We start from the raw sequence: 22,048 nt of genomic DNA, 5'->3' as shown, positions 1-22,048 counted from the left end.
CCCAGTGTTTTCCCTCTGTAGATGTCAGGCTAACTAGTCATTAGTTCTTGAAAATCAAATACACTGCAGATATGGGAATTGGAATAACAACACTCGGCAGTTTAGGCAGTATGTGTGGAAAGAGAAATGGTGTTAAAGTCCGCAGTCACAAACCCTTCGTCAGAACTAGGAAAGATGTGTGATGTATCCAACCAAGGAAATATCTGAAAGGATGAGGCCAGGGTTACCATGGGGATAAGCTGTTGATAGGATAGTGAGAGAGAAGTAACAAACAGAAGCAGCATGGCAGGTCAGAGGTGTGGGAAATGCCCAACAGATGAGAATGTCTGTGGAGAGAGAAGCTATGTTAATATTACAGATAGATAACCAACTAACTAACACACACAACACAATTTACCTGAATTGTTGAATTGGATATTGAGTGTAGAGGCTGCGTCGTGGCCAGATGGAAGTGAGATGTCAGCTTATATTGGGCCGTGTTGGCACATTCAGGAGAGCAAATGGGTCAGAGGGGCATGGAAACTGTCCACCCCACTCCCACTCGACGTGAATGACTTGGACATTGATGTGTGGGGTAAAATCTCCAAGTTTGTGGAAGACGCAAACCTCAGAAGTGAGGAGGGGGTGTCACAGCAAGACGACAATGATAGCCCTACTGAACAAGCCGATAACTGGCAGGTGGGATTTAATAAAGAGAGGAGGGGACGACTGAGTCAGCTGTGATCTCATTGAATGGCAGATAGGGTGGTGAAGAAGGGGAATGGCATGCTTGCCTCCATCGGTCAGTTTATGGGGATGGGGGTGTCGGTGGAGGGGGTTGTGGGTGGTCTGACCCCTGCTGCAGAGCCGGTTCTCACCCCCATCACTGCTCCAGGTACCAGCTGCAAACCATTGGTATCACAGCTGCCAACACCTGGGGCCTGTTCCTGCTGGTGCTCCTGCTGGGATATGGGCTGGTGGAACTGCCCCGCTCCTACTGGAAGGCAGCTCAGCGCGGACACCTGCTGGCAAAGGCCCAGTTCAAGGCAGCCAAGCTCATGACTGAGAAGGTGGACGCAGAGGAGACGCTGGAGGATGTGATGGAGGTGGGTGATGGGCAGGGGTGGAGGCAGGACGGGGAGGGGGAGTGGGGAGGGGTGAGCGGGGTGTGGTTGGGGGGTGGGGCAGGGGCGGAGGCAGGATGGGGAGGGGGAGCGGAGGGGGGTGAGCTGGGTGGGTGGTGGGGCAGGGGCGGAGGCAGGACGGTGAGGGGGAACGGGGTGAGCGGGGTGTGGGATATGGGGGGGTAGGTGAGCAGTGGGGGATGTGGTGATGGGTGAGCAGTGGGGAGTAAGTGCTGAGGGGGTGGGGGAATGGGTGAGGAGGTGAGGGTTGAGCGTTGGGGGGGAAGTGTGGGGGGTGTGGTGAGGGGGGTGAGGTGGGGGTGGGTGAGGTGGGAGTGTGTGCGTGTGGGTGAGGGTGAGGGGGAGTGGGGGGGGGTGAGGGGGTGTGCGAGTTGGGGGTGAGGGGAGGGGGATGTGGTGGGGGTGCAGATGAGTGGTGGGTGGGTGAGAGGGGAGGGGTGATGTGCTGGGGATGGGGGTGCGGGTGAGCAGTGGGTGTAGGGGGAAGGACATACAATTAAAGCTATGTAATTATACCCTTATAGCTTCAGTTCCCCCCCCCTCACCCCCGGGACCTCCTGGTGAATCCCCTCTGCATCCCTTCCAGCACAACCACATCCTTCCTACAGTGTGCCCAACAAAACTGTCCACACAACACATACTCCTGGTTCACCATAACCAATGTTTTGTACAGTTGTAACACCATATCCCAACTTGTATTCTATGTCCCAATCTACGATACTGTGTGCCACCTTCACCAATCTATCCACCCTTGGACCCCCAGCTCTCTCTGTTCACCACCATCCCTCAGTGCCCACCACTTACTGTATATGTCCTACCCTATATGATTTCCCAAAATGCATCACCTCACACTAGTCGGTGATGGCATCTGCCAATGCTCCGCCCAACTTTCCATCTGATTCATATTATCCTGCTATATCCTTAGACAACCTTCCACACCATCCACACCACCACCAACCTTAGTGTCATCCACAGAGTTATTAATCATTCCTCCTACATTCACATCCAAGTTATTAATGTACATCACAAACAACAAAGGTCCCTGCACCAAACCCTGCGGTCACCACTGCTCAAGGATTTCCAATCAGTAAAGCATCCTCCCACTACTGTGCTTCTTATCACAGAGTCAATTTTGGATCAAGTTAGCCATCTTGCCTTGGATCCCACCTTCTAGATCAGTCTACCATGCGGGATCTTGTCAAATGCCCAGAAAAAGTCTACGTTTATCATGTCTACTGCCTTGTTTTATTAATTTGGGCTGCACAGTAACGTAGTGGTTAGCATAACGCTATTACAGCACCAGCGATTAAGGTTTAATTCCTGACGCTGTCTGTAAGGAGTTTGTACGTTCTCCCTGTCACTGCGTGGGTTTCCTTCGGGTGCTCCGGTTTCCTCCCACATTCCAAAGATGTACGGGTTAGGAAGTTGCGGGCATGCTATGTTGGCTCCGGAAGCGTGGCGACACTTGCAGCTGCCCCCAGAACACTACGCAAAAAAGATGTACATTGAAACACACAGTGAACTATATATGACTAATAAAGATAGATATCTAATAAAGATAAAGATAGCTATCTCCTTGGTTATGTCTTCAAAAACCTCGATCAGATTTGTGAGGCAGGATTTCCCCCACACACAAAGCCATGCTAACTTTCTCTAATCAGTCCCTGCCTTTCCAAATAGACACAAGTCCCGTCCCTTAGAATTTTCTGCAATGATTTCCCCACTGCTGACATAAGGCTTTTTTCCTGATCAAACTTTCGATATCGTTAGTCATTCAAGGTCTGTTATCTTGTCACCTCTTTCTTTCACCCTTACCAGAAGATGCTGGCCCTAAACTCTTACTGGGTCTCTTACTTAAAGATTCCCGCTTGACTGATGTTTTTTCTGCAAACATCTGCTCCTAATCTACTCTTGCCAGGTCCTCTTGCACTATCGGAATCGGTCTTCTCCCAATTCAGGACCTTAATTTGAGGACCAAGCTTATACCTTTCCAAATCTACCTTGAAACTTACAAAATTATGGTCACTGTTCCCAAAGTGTTCCCCCACTGACACTTGCACCACCCGCCCAGTTCCATTAGCTAAGGTGAGGTCAAATATAGCCTTTTTGCTGGTAGGACTATCTACATATTGCCACAAAATACTATCTCAGATGCAATTAACAAATTCCACCCCATCCAAGCTCCTTGCACTAAGGAAATCCCAGTATTAGAACATAGCAGCATTTACCCTGGCCAGCCCATCAGTGGGGGCTCCCCCTGCACCAGCAATATTGGGTAACCATCTCTGCATCGGACCTGTTTCCACAGGAGGTGAGGAAGCTGAATGACACCGTCAAATACAACCACCCCTTGAGGAAGTTCGTCGATACCATCCTCCGCAAGGTGAGCGGGGGGGGGGTGGGGAGGGTGGTGAGCAGGGAGGGGAGGGGAGGGCGGTGTGGGGTTAGGGGAGGGCTGTGATTTCGGGGTTAGGGGGAGGGCTGTGGGTGGGGGGGAGGGGAGAGGGCTGTGGTTTGGGGGGGGGGAGAGGGCTGTGGGTGGGGGGTGGGGGAGGGGGCGGCTGTGGTTTGGGGAGAGGGGGGAGGGCTGTGGTTTGGGGGAGGGGGGAGGGCTGTGGTTTGTGGGTGGGGGAGGGGGAGGGCTGTGGTTTGGGGGTAGGGAGAGGACTGGCTTGGGGTGGGGGAGGGCTGTGGCTGGGGGGAGGGGAGAGGGCTGTGGTTTGGGGGGTGAGAAGAGGGCTGTGGTTTGTGGGGTTGGGCAGAGGGCTATAGTTCGGGGGAGAGGGCTGGGGGGTGGGGGAGGGCTGTGGTTTGGGGGGGTGGGCTTGCAGAAAGGAGGGGGGTGGGTGTGGGACTCGCTGACCACTTGTGTCGGCTCAGCCTGCCTGGGGAACTGCGGGTTTGAGGGAGTTGAACTGGTTACTGGGGGATTCCGGCTGGTGATTTGTACCAGAGCTGCTGGGTTTGGGTGGGGATGTGGAGGGTGGGGTACCTACTGTGTTTGTGTTGAGCTTTACTGGGGAGGTGCTGCTTTGTTTCAGTGTCCTACTGAGTACCAGGAGAGGATGGGCAGGAACATGGATGACTATGAGGACTTCGATGAGAACACAAACAGCTACCCGAGCGAGAGGAGCTTGGTGAAGCTGCACAAACAGGTGTGCGAGGGCCGGGGCCAGGGGGCGGGGCCAGGCATGTGCGGGGTGTGCATGGGGGGGGGGCGGGGCGTATTAGCGCGGCGCCAGGTGTACGCAGGGTGTGCGAGGGGGGGCGGGGCGGGCGTCGCTGTGTGGGGTCAGGGTTGTGGTGGGTTCCCCTGCAGTGAGGGAAGGTCTCACAGACTGTGGTTGACAGATGTGCGCGGGGCTGGGTGGGCGTCGCTGTGGGGTGTGGTGGGGTGGGTTCCCCTGCAGTGAGGGAGGGTCTCACAGACTGTGGTTGACAGGTGTGTGCGGGGTGGGGCGGGCGTCGCTGTGGGGTGTGGTGTGGCGGGTTCCCCTGTAGTGAGGGAGGGTCTCACGGACTGTGGTTAACAGGTGATCTACGCAGTGCAGAGACACCAGCGGACACAGGTGCAGTGGAGGATGCTGCTGGAACAGGCCTTCTACCTGGAGGATGTGGCCAAGAACCAGACCAGCAGCAGCCAGCAGTTTGTGCCGGCCTTCCAGAGCACCGAGCCCAGGGGGTGGTTCACCCACTACATCTACACCCCCCGTGTCGGTGAGTGCCCCCCCCCCTCGACCCCGGCCCTGGCCCCCTGCTGACTGTGCTAACTCCTCGCCCTGCAAACTGTGAACCCCCAATGACCCCCACTTCCTCTCTCTGCTCCCCCCCAGTTTGCCTCCACCCCACCCACTTTTTAAAAATTTCTGTATTAGTCACATGTACATTGAAACACACAGTGAAATGGATCTTTTGCGTAGGGTGTTCTGGGGGCAGCCCGCAATTGTCGCCATGTTTCCAGCACCAACACAGCACGCCCACAACTTCCTAACCCGTACGTCTCTGGAATGTGGGAGGAAACCGGAGCACCCGGAGGAAACCCACACAGACACGGGGAGAACATACAAACTCCTTACAGACAGCGGCTGGATTTGAACCCAAGTCGCTGGCGCTGTAATAGCATCACGCTAACCGCTACACTACCGTGCCTGCCTTTCCCCTCCCCCCTCACCGACGTCCTCTTCCCCACCCCCCAGTTTACCAGTCCTCCCAACCCCAGTCTGACCTGTGCCTTGCCCTGCAGAGTGGTACTGGGAGTGCGTGCTGCGTGCCTGGTGTTACCGGGGCCTGGCCCTGCTGCTGGCTGCCTTCTCGGTGGTGGTGGTGTGGTCTGAGTGCACCTTCTTCAGCACCAGGCCTGTCCTCTCCCTCTTCGCCATCTTCATCAGCCTGGCCGAGTCCACCTACAACTACCTACACATCCAGGTGGGTTGGGGGGGTGGGAGGGTGGGTGTGCGGGGGAGGGGTGTGTGTGCGGTGGAGGGTGGGGGTATGTGGGGGGAAGGAGGAGGGTGGGGTGTGGGTGGGGGTTGTAGGTGGGAAAGGGTGGGGTGTGGGTGGGGGTTGTAGGTGGGGGAGGGTGGGTGTGGGTGGGGGTTGTAGGTGGTGGGGGTTGTGGGTGGGGGTTGTGGGTGGGGGAGGGTGGGTGTGGGTAGGGGTTGTGGGTGGGGGAGGGTGGGTGTGGGTAGGGGTTGTGGGTGGGGGAGGGTGGGTGTGGGTAGGGGTTGTGGGTGGGGGTGGGTGTAGGTGGGGAAGGGTGGGGTGGAGGTGGGGTGCTAGTTGGGGAGGGTGTAGTGTGGGTGGGGTGTGGGTGGGGGAGGGTGGGGTGGGGAGGCGGTTGTAGGTGGGGGAGGGTGGGGTGCTGGGATGTCTCCTAGAGGGGAAGGGCTGGTTGTTGTGGCCTCCTGATTGGTCTTGGTTTGCAGGCAAGGGGTCAGGGTCTGGGGGTAGGGGTGGGGGGTCAGGGGTGAGAGTTAAGCATGAGGGGTTGGAAGTAAAGGTGAGGGGTCGGGGGTAAGGGTTATGGGTGAGTGGTCGGGCCCTCATGTTCCACCCTGTCTCCCTCAGATGGCCTGTTTCATCAGCATCTCCTTCCTGAGTATCTGCATCTACTGGACGGTATTCCGTATCCGAGTGTTTAACTACTACTACCTGGCCGCTCACCACCAGACCGATGCCTACAGCCTGCTCTTTAGTGGCATGTGAGTGTGGGAGACGCCCCCACCCCTGCCCTGGGTCTGGTCTTCCCCACCCCTGCGCCCCCTGCCCTGGGTCCGGTCTTCCCCGCCCCCACCCCTGCGCCCCCTGCCCTGGGTCCAGTCTTCCCCACCACTGCCCTGGGTCCGGTCTCCCCACCCCACCCCTCATGGGGACACCATCACCTCGCAGCACATCTCCACCATGACTCGGAATGTACGAGGTGTTGCATTTTGGGAAGCTAAACCAAGGCAGGACTTGCATAGTAAATGACAGGGACCTGGAGAGTGTTGTAGAACAGGGAGAGCGAGGGGTACAGGTACGTACTGTAGTTCCCTGAAGGTGGAGACACAGGTAGACAGAGCAGTGAAGGCGGCATTTGGCAGGGTTTCCTTCATTGGTCAGGGCAGTGAGTACAGGACTGCAGACAATGCTCCAAGTGTGGGACGCCATGTTGCACTGTACAAGTCGGTGAGACCACACTTGGAGTATTGTCTGCAGTTGTGGTTGCCCAGCTATAGGAAGGATGTCATTAAGCTGGAAAGGATGCAAGAAAGATTCATGAGGATGTTACCGGGACTGGAGGGCTTGAGTTATGAAGACAGACTGGACAGGGGGTTGTAAAATCATGAAGGGCATAGATAAGGTGAATGGTCACAGTCTTCTCCCGGTAGAGGGGTCTAAAACTAGAGGGCACAGGTTCAAGGTGAGAGGGGAAAGATTAGGGACCTGAAGGACAACATCTTCATGCAATTGTGATGGGTATATGGAATGAGTTGCCAGAGGAAGTGGCACCTGGACAGGTACATGGATAGGAAAGGTGTAGAGGAAAATTGAAAGGGCTGGATAGAGTGGATGTGGAGAGGATGTTTCCAGAAGTGGGAGAGTCTAGGACCAGAGGCCACAGCCTCAGAATAGAAGGCCATCCCTTTAGAACAGAGATGAGGAGGAATTTCTTCAGCCAGAGGGTGGTGAATCTGTGGAATTCATTGCCACAGATGGCTGTGGAGGCCAAGTCACTGGGTATATTTAAAGCGGAGGTTGATAGGTTCTTGATTAGTAAGGGTGTCAAAGGTTACATGAGAATACAGGAGAATGGGGTTGAGAGGGAAAAATAAATCAGCCATGATCGAATGGCGGAGCAGACTCGATGGGCAGAATGGTCAACCACTTTCTCTGGCAGCTCATTCCACATAGATACCCCTCTTGTGTAAAAATAAAAGTTGCCCTTAAATTTCTATTAAATTTCTCCTCTCTCACCTTAACCCCTATGCCCTCTAGTTCTTGATTCCACAACCCTGGGAAAAAGACTGAGTGCATTCACCCTATCTATGCCCCTCATGATTTGAAACTCCTCTATAAGATCACCCCTCAGTCTCCTACACTCCAATGTAAAAAGTCCCAACCTGCTCAACCTCTCCCCATGACTCCCTCGTCCATCGAGTCCCGGCAACATCCTCATAAATCTCCTCTGCACTCTTTCAAGCTTAATGGCATCCTTCCTCTAGCAGGGTGACCAAAACTGAACACAATGTTCCAAATGCGGCCTCACCAACGTCTGTGACCTGTACCCTGTGACCCTGTTGCCTTGCAGGCTGTTCTGTCGACTGACCCCACCGCTGTGTCTCAACTTCCTTGGACTGATCCACATGGATTCCGTGATTTCACACCAGGTCCGGGAGCAGACAGCATACACCTCGGTGAGGAGGGATGGGGGTTGCAGGGCAGGGATCGATGGTGGGACAGACAGGGAGGTAGGATGTGTGGGCAGGGGGAGAGCAGGGAATGTGTGCAGGGGGTCAAGGGCAATAGGATCTGGGGCAGTGGGGGATGGATGTGGGTGGGGAGTGGGTGTCCTGTATGTACATTGTGGGGACTGGGGAGCAGCTGCTGTGGTGTTGGGAATGGTGGGGGAGGGGGGATCCCTGGGTACAGTGGGGGGGACGAGGGTTCCCGGGCTGGTGGGTGGGGGCTGGTTCTCTGTGTATGGGGAGGGGGAGATTCCCCAGGTTTGGGGGTCCTGGGTCAGTGGGTGGTTCCTGTGTTTTGGGGGGGGGGGGTGATCCCCAGGGACAGGGGGGGGATCCTGGGCCAGTGGGTAGTTCCTGTGTGCGGGGGGTGGGGGGGGTGGTGGGGGGGATGTCGGGGTTGGGGGGTGGTCCCCAGGTACAGGGGAGGGGGGGTCCTGGGCCGGTGGGTGGTTCCTGTGTGGTCGGGCGAGGGGGGTGGGGAGGGTTCCCCAGGTACAGGGGGAACGCTGGGTCACTGACCTCTCCTCTGCCACAGATCATGGGCTCCATGAAGGTGATCTCCTTCATTGCCGACGGGTTCTACATTTACTACCCCATGCTGGTGCTGATTCTCTGCATCGCCACCTACTTCAGGTAACGCAAGCCGCTCCCTACCACCCCAGGACTGTCTGATGGGAACACAGGTGCAGCACGAGGACATTCGGCCCCTGAGCCAGTTAGCATTCAGTGAGAGCACCCCAACACTTGCCTTTCCCACGTCCCCTGTCTGGTCCACAAAACCTGATTGGCTTTGAACTGAATCGAACAGCCGGCCTGGAGTGAATGGCAGATTGTGGAGAGTCCCAGGCCTCTCCCGGTCTCTCTGCCTAATCAGCACCTTAATTGCCCCAAAACTCCAATTGGTTCAACCTGAACCTCCCCAATTCTGGGGAATGTTTCAATTCCTTGGTCCCAGAGCCACACAGCACATAAACAGGGTCTACTACCTGCCCCATCTGCACCTTTGCCCGTGCAATCACCACCTTCCTGTGGTGTGGTGACCACAACTCTGCACTCTAGCCATGGACAAGCCGATGGACCACAACCTCCCTGCTTTCTTCCATACCTCTTGATGAAGGCAACTGTCTTCTTCATTACTTTATTTACCCATGCTGTAATCTATTGACTTGTGCATCAAGATCCTTCAGTTCCTCAGTACCTCCTAGGTCCCAACCACTCGTGTGTGTGTGTCCTACCCGTATTAGTCCTCCCAAAGCGAATCACACTTGTCAGGATTAAATTCCACCTACCATTGCTCTACTCAACTTACCAACATCTTTCTGCAGTCTCTGACTGTCCTCACGAGCAACCACATCACCAATCCTCAAGTCATCTGAAAACTTACTAAAAAAAAATACCTCCTACATTCATATCCAAATCAATAAATGTGTATAATAAACAGTAAGGGTCCAAGCACCACTCCCTGTGTCATAAACTTATACAGCATGGAAGCAGGCCCTTCGGCCCAACTGGTCCGTGCTGAACATGATGCCCATCCAAGCTGGTCCCATTTGCCTGCATAACCTTATAAACCTTTCCAATCCGTGTACCTGTCCAACTGTCTTTTAAAAGTTGTTATTGTACCTGCCTCAACCATTTCCTCTGGCAGCTCTTTCCACATATCCTAAAGGTTAACTTGCAGGTTGAGTCGGTAGTAGGGAAGTCAAATGCAATGTTAGCGTTCAATTCAAGAGGACTAGGTATGAAAGCAAGGATGTAATGCTGAGACTTTATAAGGCGTTGGTCAGACTGCATTTGGAATATTGTGAGCAGTTTTGGGCTCCGTATCTAAGGAAGGATGTGCTGGCCCTGGAGAGGGTCCAGAGGAGGTTCACAAGGATGATCCCAGGAATGAAAGGCTTAACATATGAGGAGCGTTTGATAGCTCTGGGCCATACTCGCTGGAGCTCAGAAAGATGAAGGGGAATCTCAGTGAAACCTACTGGATACTGAAAGGCCTGGATAGAGTGGACGTGGAGAGGATGTTTCCATCAGTAGGAGAGTCTAGGATCTGAGGGGACAGCCTCAGAATAAAGGGGCGTCCCATTAAAACTGAGATGAGGAGGAGTTTCTTCATCTAGAGGGCGGTGAATCTGTGGAATTCATTGCCACAGACGTCTGTGGAGGCCACGTCATTTAAGGCAGAGATTGGCAGGTTCTTGGTTGGTAAAGGGGTTACGAGGAGAAGGTGGGAGAATGTGGTTGAAAAAAGTTAGCCATGATTGAATGGTGGAGCAGATTCGATGGGCCGAATGGCCTAATTCTGCTCCTAAGTCTTATGATCATACTCAGCACCCTCTGTGTGGGAAAACTTGCTTGTCAGGTCCCCTTTAAATCTTACCCTCTCACCCTAACCCTAAGATCTCTAGTTTTAGACTCCCCTCTCCTGGGAGAAAGACTGTGGCCATCCACCTCTGTTTGAGAGGGGATGGCCACAGGGCCCCTGCACCTCCTGCTGGTAACCTATTGCTGTTCTACCAGTGCAGTCACTGCTCGCAGCGTGACCAGCTCATTAACGGTGCCGTCCACCATATCTTCACGCATGCCCCATACTGAGGCCATTTGCAGCTCCAGATGTGCAACGTGATCGGTCAGGAGCTGCAGCTGGACACATGTCCTGCACACATGGTTGGCAGGGACACTGGGGGTCTCCCTGACTCCCCAGGTATTACAGGGAGAGTATTCCACAGGGCCAAGCTCCTATCATGGACACTCAAGGACTGAGCCTTTAGTTACTCTCTTTCATTGAGAAGAACAGTAACACGAGGGACCTTATTCTTGTCTAAACATTACTTATTATAATGCCCACCTTTGGCTCCTCACCAATCAGCTGACTGTGCTGCGTGTCACTGCCTGAGGTGACGTCACCTCCAGCTCTACCGCTGGCCTGATGGGTGGTGTGAACAGTCTTTGCTCCATTCTTCTCTGCCGGGTCCTCCTCACTTGTCACTGCTACAGACTTCACTTTGTGTCTGGGAGCGTGTGATGGGACGGTGTGGAGGGAGCTTCACTCTGTGTCTGACCCCGGGAGTGTGTGATGGGACGGTATGGAGGGAGCTTCACCCTGTGTCTGACCCCGGGAGTGTGTGACGGGACAGTGAAGAGGGAGCTTCACCCTTTGTCTGACCCCGGGAGCATGTGATGGGACGGTGTGGAGGGAGCTTCACTCTGTGTCCGACCCCGGGAGCGTGTGATGGGACGGTGTGGAGGGAGCTTCACTCTGTGTCTGATCCTGGGAGTGTGTGATGGGACGGTGTGGAGGGAGCTTCACCCTGTGTCTGACCCCGGGAGTGTGTGGCGGGACGGTGTGGAGGGAGCTTCACCCTGTGTCTGACCCCGGGAGTGTGTGATGGGACAGTGAAGAGGGAGCTTCACTGTGTCTGACCCCGGGAGTGTGTGATGGGACGGTGTGGAGGGAGCTTCACCCTGTGTCTGACCCCGGGAGCGTGTGATGGGACGGTGTGGAGGGAGCTTCACTCTGTGTCTGACCCCGGGAGTGTGTGATGGGACGGTGTGGAGGGAGCTTCACCCTGTGTCTGATCCCGGGAGTGTGTGATGGGACGGTGTGGAGGGAGCTTCACCCTGTGTCTGACCCCGGGAGTGTGTGGCGGGACGGTGAAGAGGGAGCTTCACTCTGTATCTATAGCCCATGTCCTTATCCTGGGAGTGTGTGACAGGACAGTGTATAGGAGCTTTGACCAGACCTACCAACCTCTCCCAGCTAGAAGGACAAGGGCAGCAAAAGCACAGGGTACACCACCCTCTGGAAGTTGCCCTCCAGGCCACACACCATCCTGACTTGGAAATATATCGCCGTCCCTTCACCACAGCTGAGTCAAAACCCTGCAACTCCCTCCCTGACACCATTGTGGGTGTAGCCACGCCTCGAGGACTGCGGTGGTTCAAGAAGGCAGCTCACCACCACCACCTCAAGGGCAACTAGGGACGGGCAATTAAATGCTGGCTGAGCCTGCAAAGCCCACATCCCTTGAATGAATATAAAAAAGGTTCTCCAGCTTTGTGCTAACTACTTTGACCACTTTTCCCAACAGTCTTGGTAGCCGGTGCCTGAATCTCCTTGGATTTCAACAGTTCATTGGGGACAACGAGATGACCTCTGATCTTGTGGATGAAGGGAAGGAGCTTATTAAAAGAGGTGAATTACATTGTCTTATCTCAGCGTTTGACTCAGTGAGACAGCTCAGTGACGGTGGCAGCGTGGTTGGTCTGGGTGTTATATGTACCCATGTTGTTTACCGTCCACCAGCCCTTGAGCAGGGCTACTGAACCAGCTGAGTGAATCACACTGGCTGGTGACCCTGGATGTGATGGCAGGGCACCCGGTGTTGGTGATGCCATTGCAGCAGGTTAATTAAGAATTTGTTTGGCAGGGTGATGTATCCAATAACACTGCTGCCTCACAGCTCCAGTAACCCAGGTTCAATCCTGACTTCGGGCACTCTCTGTGTGGAGTTTGCAGGTTCTCCCTGTGGCCGTGTGGGTTTCCTCCCACATCCTAACGACGTGCAGCTAGGCAGGCTAGTTGGCTGCTGTAAATTGTCCCTGGTGGAGGTGAGTGTAGAATCTGGGAGGAGTTGATTAGTGTCGGATTAGAGTAAATGGGTGCCTGATGTTCAGTGTGGGCGTGGGACCGAAGGGCCTGTTTTCATGCTAATTGACTGTATGAAATGTACAATTTTTTCATAGCTCGACACAGTAGGTGTTGGCTGAGGTGTCTCAAACCAGGAGTTATAAAATGAGGTGTCAGTCATTCAGAAAAGAGTTGAGCAGAAATTTCTGGAGAAGGTGTTGGGGAGTAGGTATAGGGGAGATGTCAGGGGTAAGTTTTTTACTCAGAGAGTGGTGAGTGCATCGAATGGGCTGCTGGCAACAGTGGTGGAGGCGGATACGACAGGGTCTTTTAAGAGACTTTTGGATAGGTACATGGAGCTGAGAAAAATAGTGGGCTATGGGTCTCTAAGGTAGGGACATGTTCGGCACAGCTTTGTGGGCCGAAGGGCCTGAATTGTGCTGTAGGTTTTCTATGTTTCTAAATGACTCTACAAGTGCTGACTTCACTTTCTGATGTGGTAACAAAAGGAAGTTGAAGGTTAATGTTATGAAGGTTATCTCTCATACCTACCTCACCATTCCACCAGATCCTGGCTGATCTCTACCTCAGCACCACCACCTTCAACTGAATTGATATTCCTTGATTCCTTTGAAAGCTAAAGATCTCTAGATCTCTCTTGTGAATATAGACCATGAAGATAGCCCTTCACCCACCACATCTGCACTAATCATCAGGTCCCCTTTTTCCCAGTGCTCAGGCCATACCCTGCTCTGCCTTGGTGATTCAAGTGCTAATCTAAATGTTGTGAGAGTATCCACCCCACCACCCCCTCAGGCACTGCATTCCAGATTCCAACCACCCTCTGCAAGAAATATTTCCTCCTCCAATCCCCTCAAAACCTCCTCCCTAAACCAGTTTTAGACAGTTCTGCTGTGGGGAAGAGTTTCTTACTATCTACCCTATTAATGCCCTAAGATTTTTCCTACCATATCAGGTCCCCCCTCAGCCTCCTCTGCTCTAATGAAAACAAACCCAGTCTTTCCACTTTGTCCTCGGAACTGAAACTCATCTCTAGTTCAATCGCACCCTTCTTGTACTGTGGCAGTATTCCAAGTGCTAATGTTTTATAAAGTTGGACCATAACCTCCCTGCCCTTACACACTATGTCCTGGCTAATGAAGGCAAGTATCCCATATGCCTTCCTCACCACTTTATCTACCTGTGTTGCCACTTTCAGGAATCTTTTTATTGTATACCAGGAATTCTTTTATGTGTACACCAAGGTCCCTCTTGTTCTCAATACTCCCCTGGGCCATACCATTCACTGTGAATGCCCTAGCCTTAGTAGTCTCCCAGTCACTCATCACATTTTTCAGGATTAAGTACCAAATGTCATTTCTCTGTCCATCTCAATGTGTTGTAGCCAGAGACTACCCTTCTCAATATCAACAACGCCACCTATTTTTTTAATCATATCTGCAAATTTACCAACCATAGTTCCAACATTCACATCAAGACTGTTAATGTATGAAACAGTAAGGGGCTCCACATTAATCCTGCGATACACCACTGGTCACAACCCTCCACTATCAGCCTCTGCCTCTATTATCGAGCCAGTTTTATATCCAATTGCCTTGGATCTCATGACTGTCATAGTTTGGACCAGCCTTCCATGTGCAACCTAGTTAATGGCTTTACAAGTCCATGGGAGTGGTACTGGTTTATTATTGTCTTATGTACCAAGGTACAGTGAAAAAATTAGTTTTGCAAGCTGTCCATACAGATCATTTCAAAAACATAAGTACTTTAAGGTAGTATACAGGAAAAACAATAACAATGCAGATTAAATTGTTACAGTTTCAGAGCAAGTGCAGTGCAGGGAGGTGCAAGGGCCATGATGAGGTAGATTGTGAGATCAAGAGTCTATCTTATACAAGAGGTCCATTCACGAGACTTACAACAGTGGAATAGAAGCTGTCCTTGAGCCTGGTGGTATGTGCTTTCTGGCTTTTGTATATTCTGCTTGCTGGGAGGGAGGAGAAGAGAGAATGTCCCGGGGTGTGTGGTGTTTTTGATTATGTTGGCTGCTTTACTGAGGCAGCGGGAAGTGTCGACAGAGTCCATGGAGGGGAGGCTGGTTTCCACGATGTGCTGAGCTGTGTCCACAACTCTCTGCAGTTTCCTGTGGTCGTGGGCAGAGCAGCTGCTGTACCAAGCCATGATGCATCCAGATCTTTGGTGCATCGATACAAGTTGGTGAGGGTCAAAGGGGACATGCCAAATTTCTTTAGCCTCCTGAGGAAGTAGAGGCACTGGTGAGCTTTCTTGGTCGTGGCATCTATGTGATTCATCAACCTCATTGACACTCTCAGTTATCTTTTAGAAAAGTTCTATCAAACTGCAGACAAGATCTCCCTTAAGTAGAGCCATGCTGACCATCTTTGATTAATCCAGGCCATTCCAAGTGTAGATTAATCCTGTTCTTTTTTGGCAACGTTATAAACCTTTTACATTAAAAGGAAAAATGGTTAATAAGTTATTATTGTCCTGAAAAGATGTGTAGTACTTGTAAAGTTTACATTAATTCTTCAAACGTTAGCCACACTTTGTTCACCAATACACCTTTTCCTGTGGTTTCCTGATCCACCACAGCTAACTCACACGGTCCCCAGTGAGAACAATCCCAGCCTATCCAATCTCTCCTTAAAACTAAAGTTACGCCAGGCAAAGTCCTTGTGACACAAGAGACTGCAGATGCTGAAAATTTGGAGCAACACACAAAACGCTGGAGGAACTCAGCGGGTCAGGCAGCATCTGTGGGGGGAAATGGACAGTTGATGTTTCAGATTGAGACCCTTCATCAGGACTGGAAAGAAAGAGGAGATAGCCAGTATAAAAAGGTGGGCGGGGGGGGGGGAAATGGGTGGAGCAAGAGCTGGCAGGTGATAGGTGGATTCAGGTGAGGGGGGCAATAAGCAGATGGGGGGAGAGAGGGAATGAAGTCAAAAGCTGGGAGGAGATAGGTGGAAGTGACAAAGGGCTGAAGAAGATGGAATCTGATAGGGGAGGACAGTGGGCCATGGAATGAAGGGAAGGAGGGGAACGTGGTGAACTGTTTCTGCACTCTCTCTATTGTTACCACATCCTTCCTGTAGTGTGGTGACCAGAACTGTACACAATGTGGTCTAACCAATGTTTTGTACTGCTGCAACATTACATCCCAAATCTTACACTCAGTGCCTCAACCTAGGCCACCATGCTGAATGCCACCTTTGCCACCCTGTCCACCTGTGCCACCATTTTCAGGGAGCTATAGACTTGCACCCTGACATCCTTCTGTACATCAACTCCTGAGGTCCCTGCCACTTACTGCCAGTATTTGACATTGCAAAGTTCATTACCTCACACTGGATTAAATTCCATCTGCCAATTTAAACTTCCCTGCTGTACCTTTAAACAGTCATCTCCCTTACCTAAGACTCCTTTTCAGGTCGCTAATCAGCCCACCTACATTCTTGTCATTTATATATAACAAGGGTCCCAGCACTGATCTCCATCAGAGAAACCCTCCACCACACCTCTGCTTCCTATCACCAAGCCAATTTTGGATCCAGTTTTCCAACACCCCTTGGATCCCATGTGCCCTAACCTTCTGGACCAGCCTACCATGCAGGACTTTGTCAAAAACCTTACTGAAATCAATGAAAACCACATCTATGACCCTGCCTCCTCCAATTTTCTTAGTTCCATCCTCAAAAAACAGTCTGATTTGTGCAGCATGATCTCCCACACAAAACTCTGCTGATTCCCCCTAATCAGTTCCTGCCTTTCCAAGTGAACATAAATCCTGTCCCTTATCCACCCTAATGTTTGCCAGTATCTCTAATACTACTTCCTCCCTGACACAGACGTGTTCCAGAAGAACAGTATACCCTTCCTCTAACTCTCCATCCACATCCTTCTCCTTGGTGACCACAGGACCTCGCTCATGTCCCCTGGCTCTACACCAAGACTTCCCTTTGGTCTCTGAGAGGACCTACTCTTTCTTGAACTACCCTCTTGCTTCTAGTATACTTGTTAAAGGCTTTGGCCCCCTTTCATCCTCTAACTTGCTTAAATTCTCATCTATGTCCCCTATTAACCTAAAAGGACACACACAAAAACAATTTCCCACACTGACACACGCTTCCTTCTTTCCTGATCAAACCTTCAATGTCCTTCATTAACCAAGGTTCCCTAATCTGACCATCCTCGCCTCTTACCCTCACAGGGACACACTGACTCTGAGCTCTTACTGACTCGCCTCTCCGCACCTCCCACATCAGATGTAGATTTCCCCTCTGGCAGCTGCTCCTCTCTCCCTCTCCCAGGTCCTGCCCTGCACTATCGATATGTATCCTCATCCAGGTGGTACCCACTTTATATCTTGGTACAGGTGGGTACCATTACAACATTTAAAAGACATTTGGACAGCTCCATGGTTTAGAGGGATACGGGTCAACGCAGGCAAATGTTATCTAATGCATAGACAAGTAACTAGGTCAGCATGGACCATTTGGGCCGGTTTCTGTGCTGTGTAACTCTGAGCAGCACCTGCAAACCTTTCTACAAGGATATTGGTCATGATCCAGTTCAGGGGTGGGGTCAGGGGTGCAATTCCTACTCACTGCGAGCTGGGAGAGGTAGGTGTTGGGGTGGGGGGAGGTGAGGGGGTCCAACCTCAGGAGAGCACCGACTCTTGGTTTTTCTGTTGCAGAGAGAAGGAAGCGGCAACGGCAGGAGGAGGGGGGCGACAACACCGCCGGGTAAGAACCCCTCCCCACCCCACCCTCCCCCCCCACCCCTCTCCCCACCACCCCCCATCCCTCCCCACCCCCTCCCCATCCCTCCACCCACCACCCCCCCCTCCCCATCCCACCCCACCAAACACTGTCTATTTTCCAGGTGTGGAAGGAACGTTACGGGAACCAGAACACAGAGCCGGTGAGGAACCGCAGCCATTGTGACGCCCCTGACTCATCACTGGCCCCAGCTCGCGTGAGTAGGGACCGCAACCCCCCCCCCCCCCACTTTCCCCCCACTTGGACGGTTGCTTATACAATGAGATGGACTCTGACTCACGTCACTTGTTGTGACCTTGCACCTTATTGCACTGCACTTTCTCTGTAGCTGTGAGACTTTACTCTGTACTGTTACTGTTTTTACCTGTACTCTATCAATGCACTCTGTACTAACTCAATGTAACTGCACTGTGATGAATTGACCTGTACGATCAGTATGCAAGACAAGTTTTTCACTGTACCTTGGTATAAGTGACAATAATAAACCAATTCCAATACCACCTGCACCTCTCGTCCCCTGCTTCTCCCCACTCCCTCGCTTCCCCCCGTCCTCCCCCATCCCTGCTGCCAATCTAACCCCAACCCCCCCACCCCCTCCCCTGTGGTCCTGACTGCTGCCCATGTCTCCCCAGGTTCCACCAAGTACGCCAGCTCCACCCTGCAGGACACGGATTGTACGGAGCTGCTGCAAGAACCCGACTCCATGGATTTCAATGCGGATTCCTTCACGGACAGCGGCACGGAGCAGGGCGCAGAGCTGGGGAGGTGGGGATCCCGGCGTGGGTCGGTGTCGGGGGTCCTGGCGTGGGTCGGTGTCGGGGTGAATGGTGATAGAACAGTACAGCACTGACTGGGGTGTGTAGAAGGATGCTACTGCTTTGCTAATTACTGTCTCCTCTTCTCTCCCCCCCACAGGTACCAGCCGACCGGGAGGTATCTCTCCATGTCTCGCAGCAGAATTTTCGATGATGTCTGAGTATGTTGGTACCTCACCCCCTCCCACATCACCCTCCTCTGGGGTGTCCACCTTCCCTGCAGTCCTGCTGGGACATGGTCGGTGTGGGGACACTGGGTGCCGGACGGTGTGGGACACTGGGTGTGGACTCTGCCTACCACCACCACCACAACAACCATCCCTGCCCCCCGCCCCCCCCCCCCCGCCAACCATCAGTCACAACCCAGTTCAGAACCCACCCTCAGCAGATTCCCAACAGGACCCAGTGTCAACACAGAAACATCCAGGAATTCCTAAGCTATACTGACCCCCCACCCCCCCCCACCCGTGAGGTCATGCCCTTTGATACTACTTGAGTGACTGGATGTTTCCTTGTGTTGACTGGTGTTGGGGACCCTTGTTCTGGGGGTGATCCTTGTTGGTGGGGCCTGACCTGTGGCAGACAGCTCTGTTGCTGCCGTTCTATTGCACTTTCCTGCTGTAGAATGAAGGATGCATGGTGGCTTGTGCTGTGATTATCGTCTCTGATTGCTGTCTTCATAGCTCTGTTGTAAAGAATCACTGTAATTTATTGGGTGTGTAATAAATGGCTGCTGTGTCCAATGGTGTCTTTGGTCAAGGGTCTGGGCACTGACTGCCAGGACTGGGTCTCGGGAGACAGGCCCTTCGGCCCACCTCATCCATGCTGACTGTGGTGCCTGTCTATACTAGTCCCATCTGCCTGCATTAGGTCTGTATTCCTCTACAGCTTTCCTATCCACGTACCTGTACAAATGTCCTTTAAACATTGTAGTTTTACCCCCTCCACCACCTCCTCTGGCAGCTCGTTCCATACACCCACCACCCTCTGTGTGGAAGAACTTACCCCTCAGATCCCCTTTAAATCTTTCCCCTCTCACCTTAGCCAATGCCAAGTACTCGTTTAGTACCTTGCCCTCTATCTCTGCCCCTCATGATTTTATAAACCTCTATAAGGTCACCCCTCAGCCTCCTATATCCCAGTGGGAACAATCCCAGCCTGTCCAATCTCTCCTTGTAACCACAGGCCTCCATTCCAGGCAACATCCTGGTGAATCTCCTCTCTCGCTCTATTACTGCCACATCCTTCCTGCAGTGAGGTGACCAGAACTGTACACAATACTCTAAGTGTAGTCTAACCAATGTTTTGTTCAGCTGCAACATGACATCCCAACTCTTATACTCATGGCAAGCATACCAAATGCCTTCTTCACTACCCTATCCACCTGTGTTGCCATTTTCAGTGAGCTACTGATTTGCACCTCAAGGCCCCCTTGTATATCAATGTTCCTCAGGTCCCTGCCACTTACTCTATATGTCCTACTAGAATTTGACTTTCCAAGTGCATTACCTCGCACTTGTCTGGATTAAATTTGATCTGTCACCCCTCAGCCCAACTTTCCAGCTGATCCATGTCCCGCTGTATACTTAGACAACCTTCTTTGCTAACAGTGACCTCACCAATTTTTGTGTTGTCTGCAGATTTACTAATCAGACCCCCTACATTCTCATCCAAGTCAATTTTTTAAATATACATAAATAAATAAATAAATAGATTTATGATCCCAGCACCAATCTCTGCAGTGCCCCACTTTTTACAGATCTCCAGTCAGAAAAGCACCCATTCACCACCACCCACTGCCTCCTATCACCAAGACGATTTTGTATGCAAGTTGCCAACACAGCTTGGATTCCTTGTGCCTTAACCTTTTGGACCAGTCTACTGTGTGGGACCTTATCAAAATCTTACTGAATTCCATGTAAACCACATCTACCACTCTGTGTTCATCAGTTTTCCTAGTCAACTAAAAAACAGTCAGATTTGTGTGACGTGATCTTCCTTACACAAAGCCCAGGCTCATTCCTCCTCATCGGTCCCTGTCTTCCCAACCTTGTCCCTCAGAATCTGCTCCAACATTTCTCTACTACTGATGCAAAGATCATCAGCTTCTAGTTCCCAGGCTTATTGCTACTGCCCTTTTTGAACAAGGGGACAACATTAGCAATCCTCCGGTCTTCTGGTACCTCCCCTATGGCTAACAAAGATGCAACAATCTCTGTGAGATCCCCACCAATTTTCTCCCTTGCATCCCTTTGCATCCTGGGATAGATCCTGTAAGACCCAGGGAATTTATCCACCCTAATGTGCGCCAATATTTCTAACACTTCCTCCTTTCTGATACAGACATACTCCAGAATATCAGGGTACCTCTCCCTTAACTCTCCAGCCTCCATGTCCTTCTCCCTGGTGAATACCGATAAGTATTCATTTAGGATCCCACTCTTGTCCACTGGCTCCACGCATAGATTTTCCCCTCTGGTCTGAGGGAACCTCCTCTTTCATTAGCTACCTTCTTACTTCTAATATACTGATGAAAGGATTTGGGATTCTGCTTGATCCTATCTACCAAGTTATTCCAACACTGTTTTCTATGTGCCAGCCAGTTTTCAATCCATGCTTTACACACTTCCTCCAATATTCTCAGTGAAGGTAGATATTGATGATGAGGAGAGACTAAGGGAGCTAGGGCTTTACTCTTTGGAGAGAAGGGGGATGAGAGGAGACATGATAGATGTGAACAAAATGTTAAGAGGAATAGAGTAGACAGCCAGCACCTCTTTCCCAGGGCACCAATGCTCAATACAAGAGGGCATGGCTTTAAAGTAATGGGTGGGAAGTTCAAGGGAGATATCAGAGGAAGGTTTTTTACCCAGAGAGTGGTTGGGGCATGGAATGCGCTGCCTGGGGCGGTGGTGGAGGCAGGTACATTGGTCAAATTCAAGAGATTGCTAGATAAGCATATGGAGGAATTTAAAATAGAGAGATATGTGGGAGGAAGGGTTTAGATAGTCTTAGGTGAGGTTTAAAGGTCAGCACAACATTGTGGGCCGAAGGGTTTGTATTGTCCTGTACTGTTCTATGATTCGTAGTTCATGTCATGGTCCCTTTTTGCCCTCCTAATTTTCTTGCATTCTCGCAGGGGTCAGTTCTTGGCCCACAATTGTTCACTATTTACGTTAATGACCTGGAGTAAGGAGCAGTATGTAAGATTTCCAAGGAGACACAGGAGACCACAGATGCTGGAATCTGGAGCAACAAACAATCTGCTGGAGGAACTCAGCAGGTCGAGCAGCATCTGTGGGGGGGGAAAGGAATTGTTGATGTTTCAGATCAAAACCTTGCATCAGGACTGAGTCAATTCCTCAAAAAAAACACTCAAGTTAGTAAGACACAACCTGCCCCACACAAAGCTATGCTGACTGTCCCTAATCAGTCCATGGTTTTCCAAATGTTAGTAGATCCTATCCCTAAGAATCCTCTCCAATAGCTTCACCACTGATGTAAGGCTTACCAGCCTATAATTCCCTGGATTATCCCTATTCTAAACAAATGAACAACATTGGCTACTCTCCAGTCCTCCAAGACCTTGCCTCTCGTTAGTGAGGATACAAAGATCTTCATCAAGACCCCAGCAATCTCCTCTCAATAACCTGGAATAGATCCCATCAGGCTCTGGGGACATCCACTTTAATGTTCTTCAAGAGACCCA

At 51.7% G+C, this 22,048-nt stretch overlaps 1 protein-coding gene across 1 annotated transcript in view; it reads left to right on the top strand.

The window, feature by feature from the left end:
- Positions 1-19,082, top strand: part of LOC127572336 (G-protein coupled receptor-associated protein LMBRD2-like) — a 76,720-nt gene extending 57,638 nt beyond the window's left edge. Inside the window, exons 6-18 of the mRNA XM_052019464.1 lie at positions 875-1,085; positions 3,433-3,507; positions 4,166-4,279; positions 4,658-4,841; positions 5,368-5,549; positions 6,192-6,325; positions 7,915-8,020; positions 8,607-8,704; positions 12,163-12,266; positions 17,440-17,483; positions 17,628-17,733; positions 18,157-18,289; positions 18,440-19,082. Of these exons, the coding sequence (XP_051875424.1) occupies positions 875-1,085; positions 3,433-3,507; positions 4,166-4,279; positions 4,658-4,841; positions 5,368-5,549; positions 6,192-6,325; positions 7,915-8,020; positions 8,607-8,704; positions 12,163-12,266; positions 17,440-17,483; positions 17,628-17,733; positions 18,157-18,289; positions 18,440-18,500 (1,552 nt within the window). The 3' untranslated portion in view covers positions 18,501-19,082. The remainder of the gene's footprint in view (positions 1-874; positions 1,086-3,432; positions 3,508-4,165; positions 4,280-4,657; positions 4,842-5,367; positions 5,550-6,191; positions 6,326-7,914; positions 8,021-8,606; positions 8,705-12,162; positions 12,267-17,439; positions 17,484-17,627; positions 17,734-18,156; positions 18,290-18,439) is intronic.
- The last annotated feature ends 2,966 nt before the right edge of the window (positions 19,083-22,048 follow it).

Source organism: Pristis pectinata, chromosome 7 (genome assembly GCF_009764475.1).
Source record: "Pristis pectinata isolate sPriPec2 chromosome 7, sPriPec2.1.pri, whole genome shotgun sequence".
Classification (NCBI taxonomy): domain Eukaryota; kingdom Metazoa; phylum Chordata; class Chondrichthyes; order Rhinopristiformes; family Pristidae; genus Pristis; species Pristis pectinata.
This window is presented reverse-complemented; position numbering and strand designations above follow the sequence as displayed.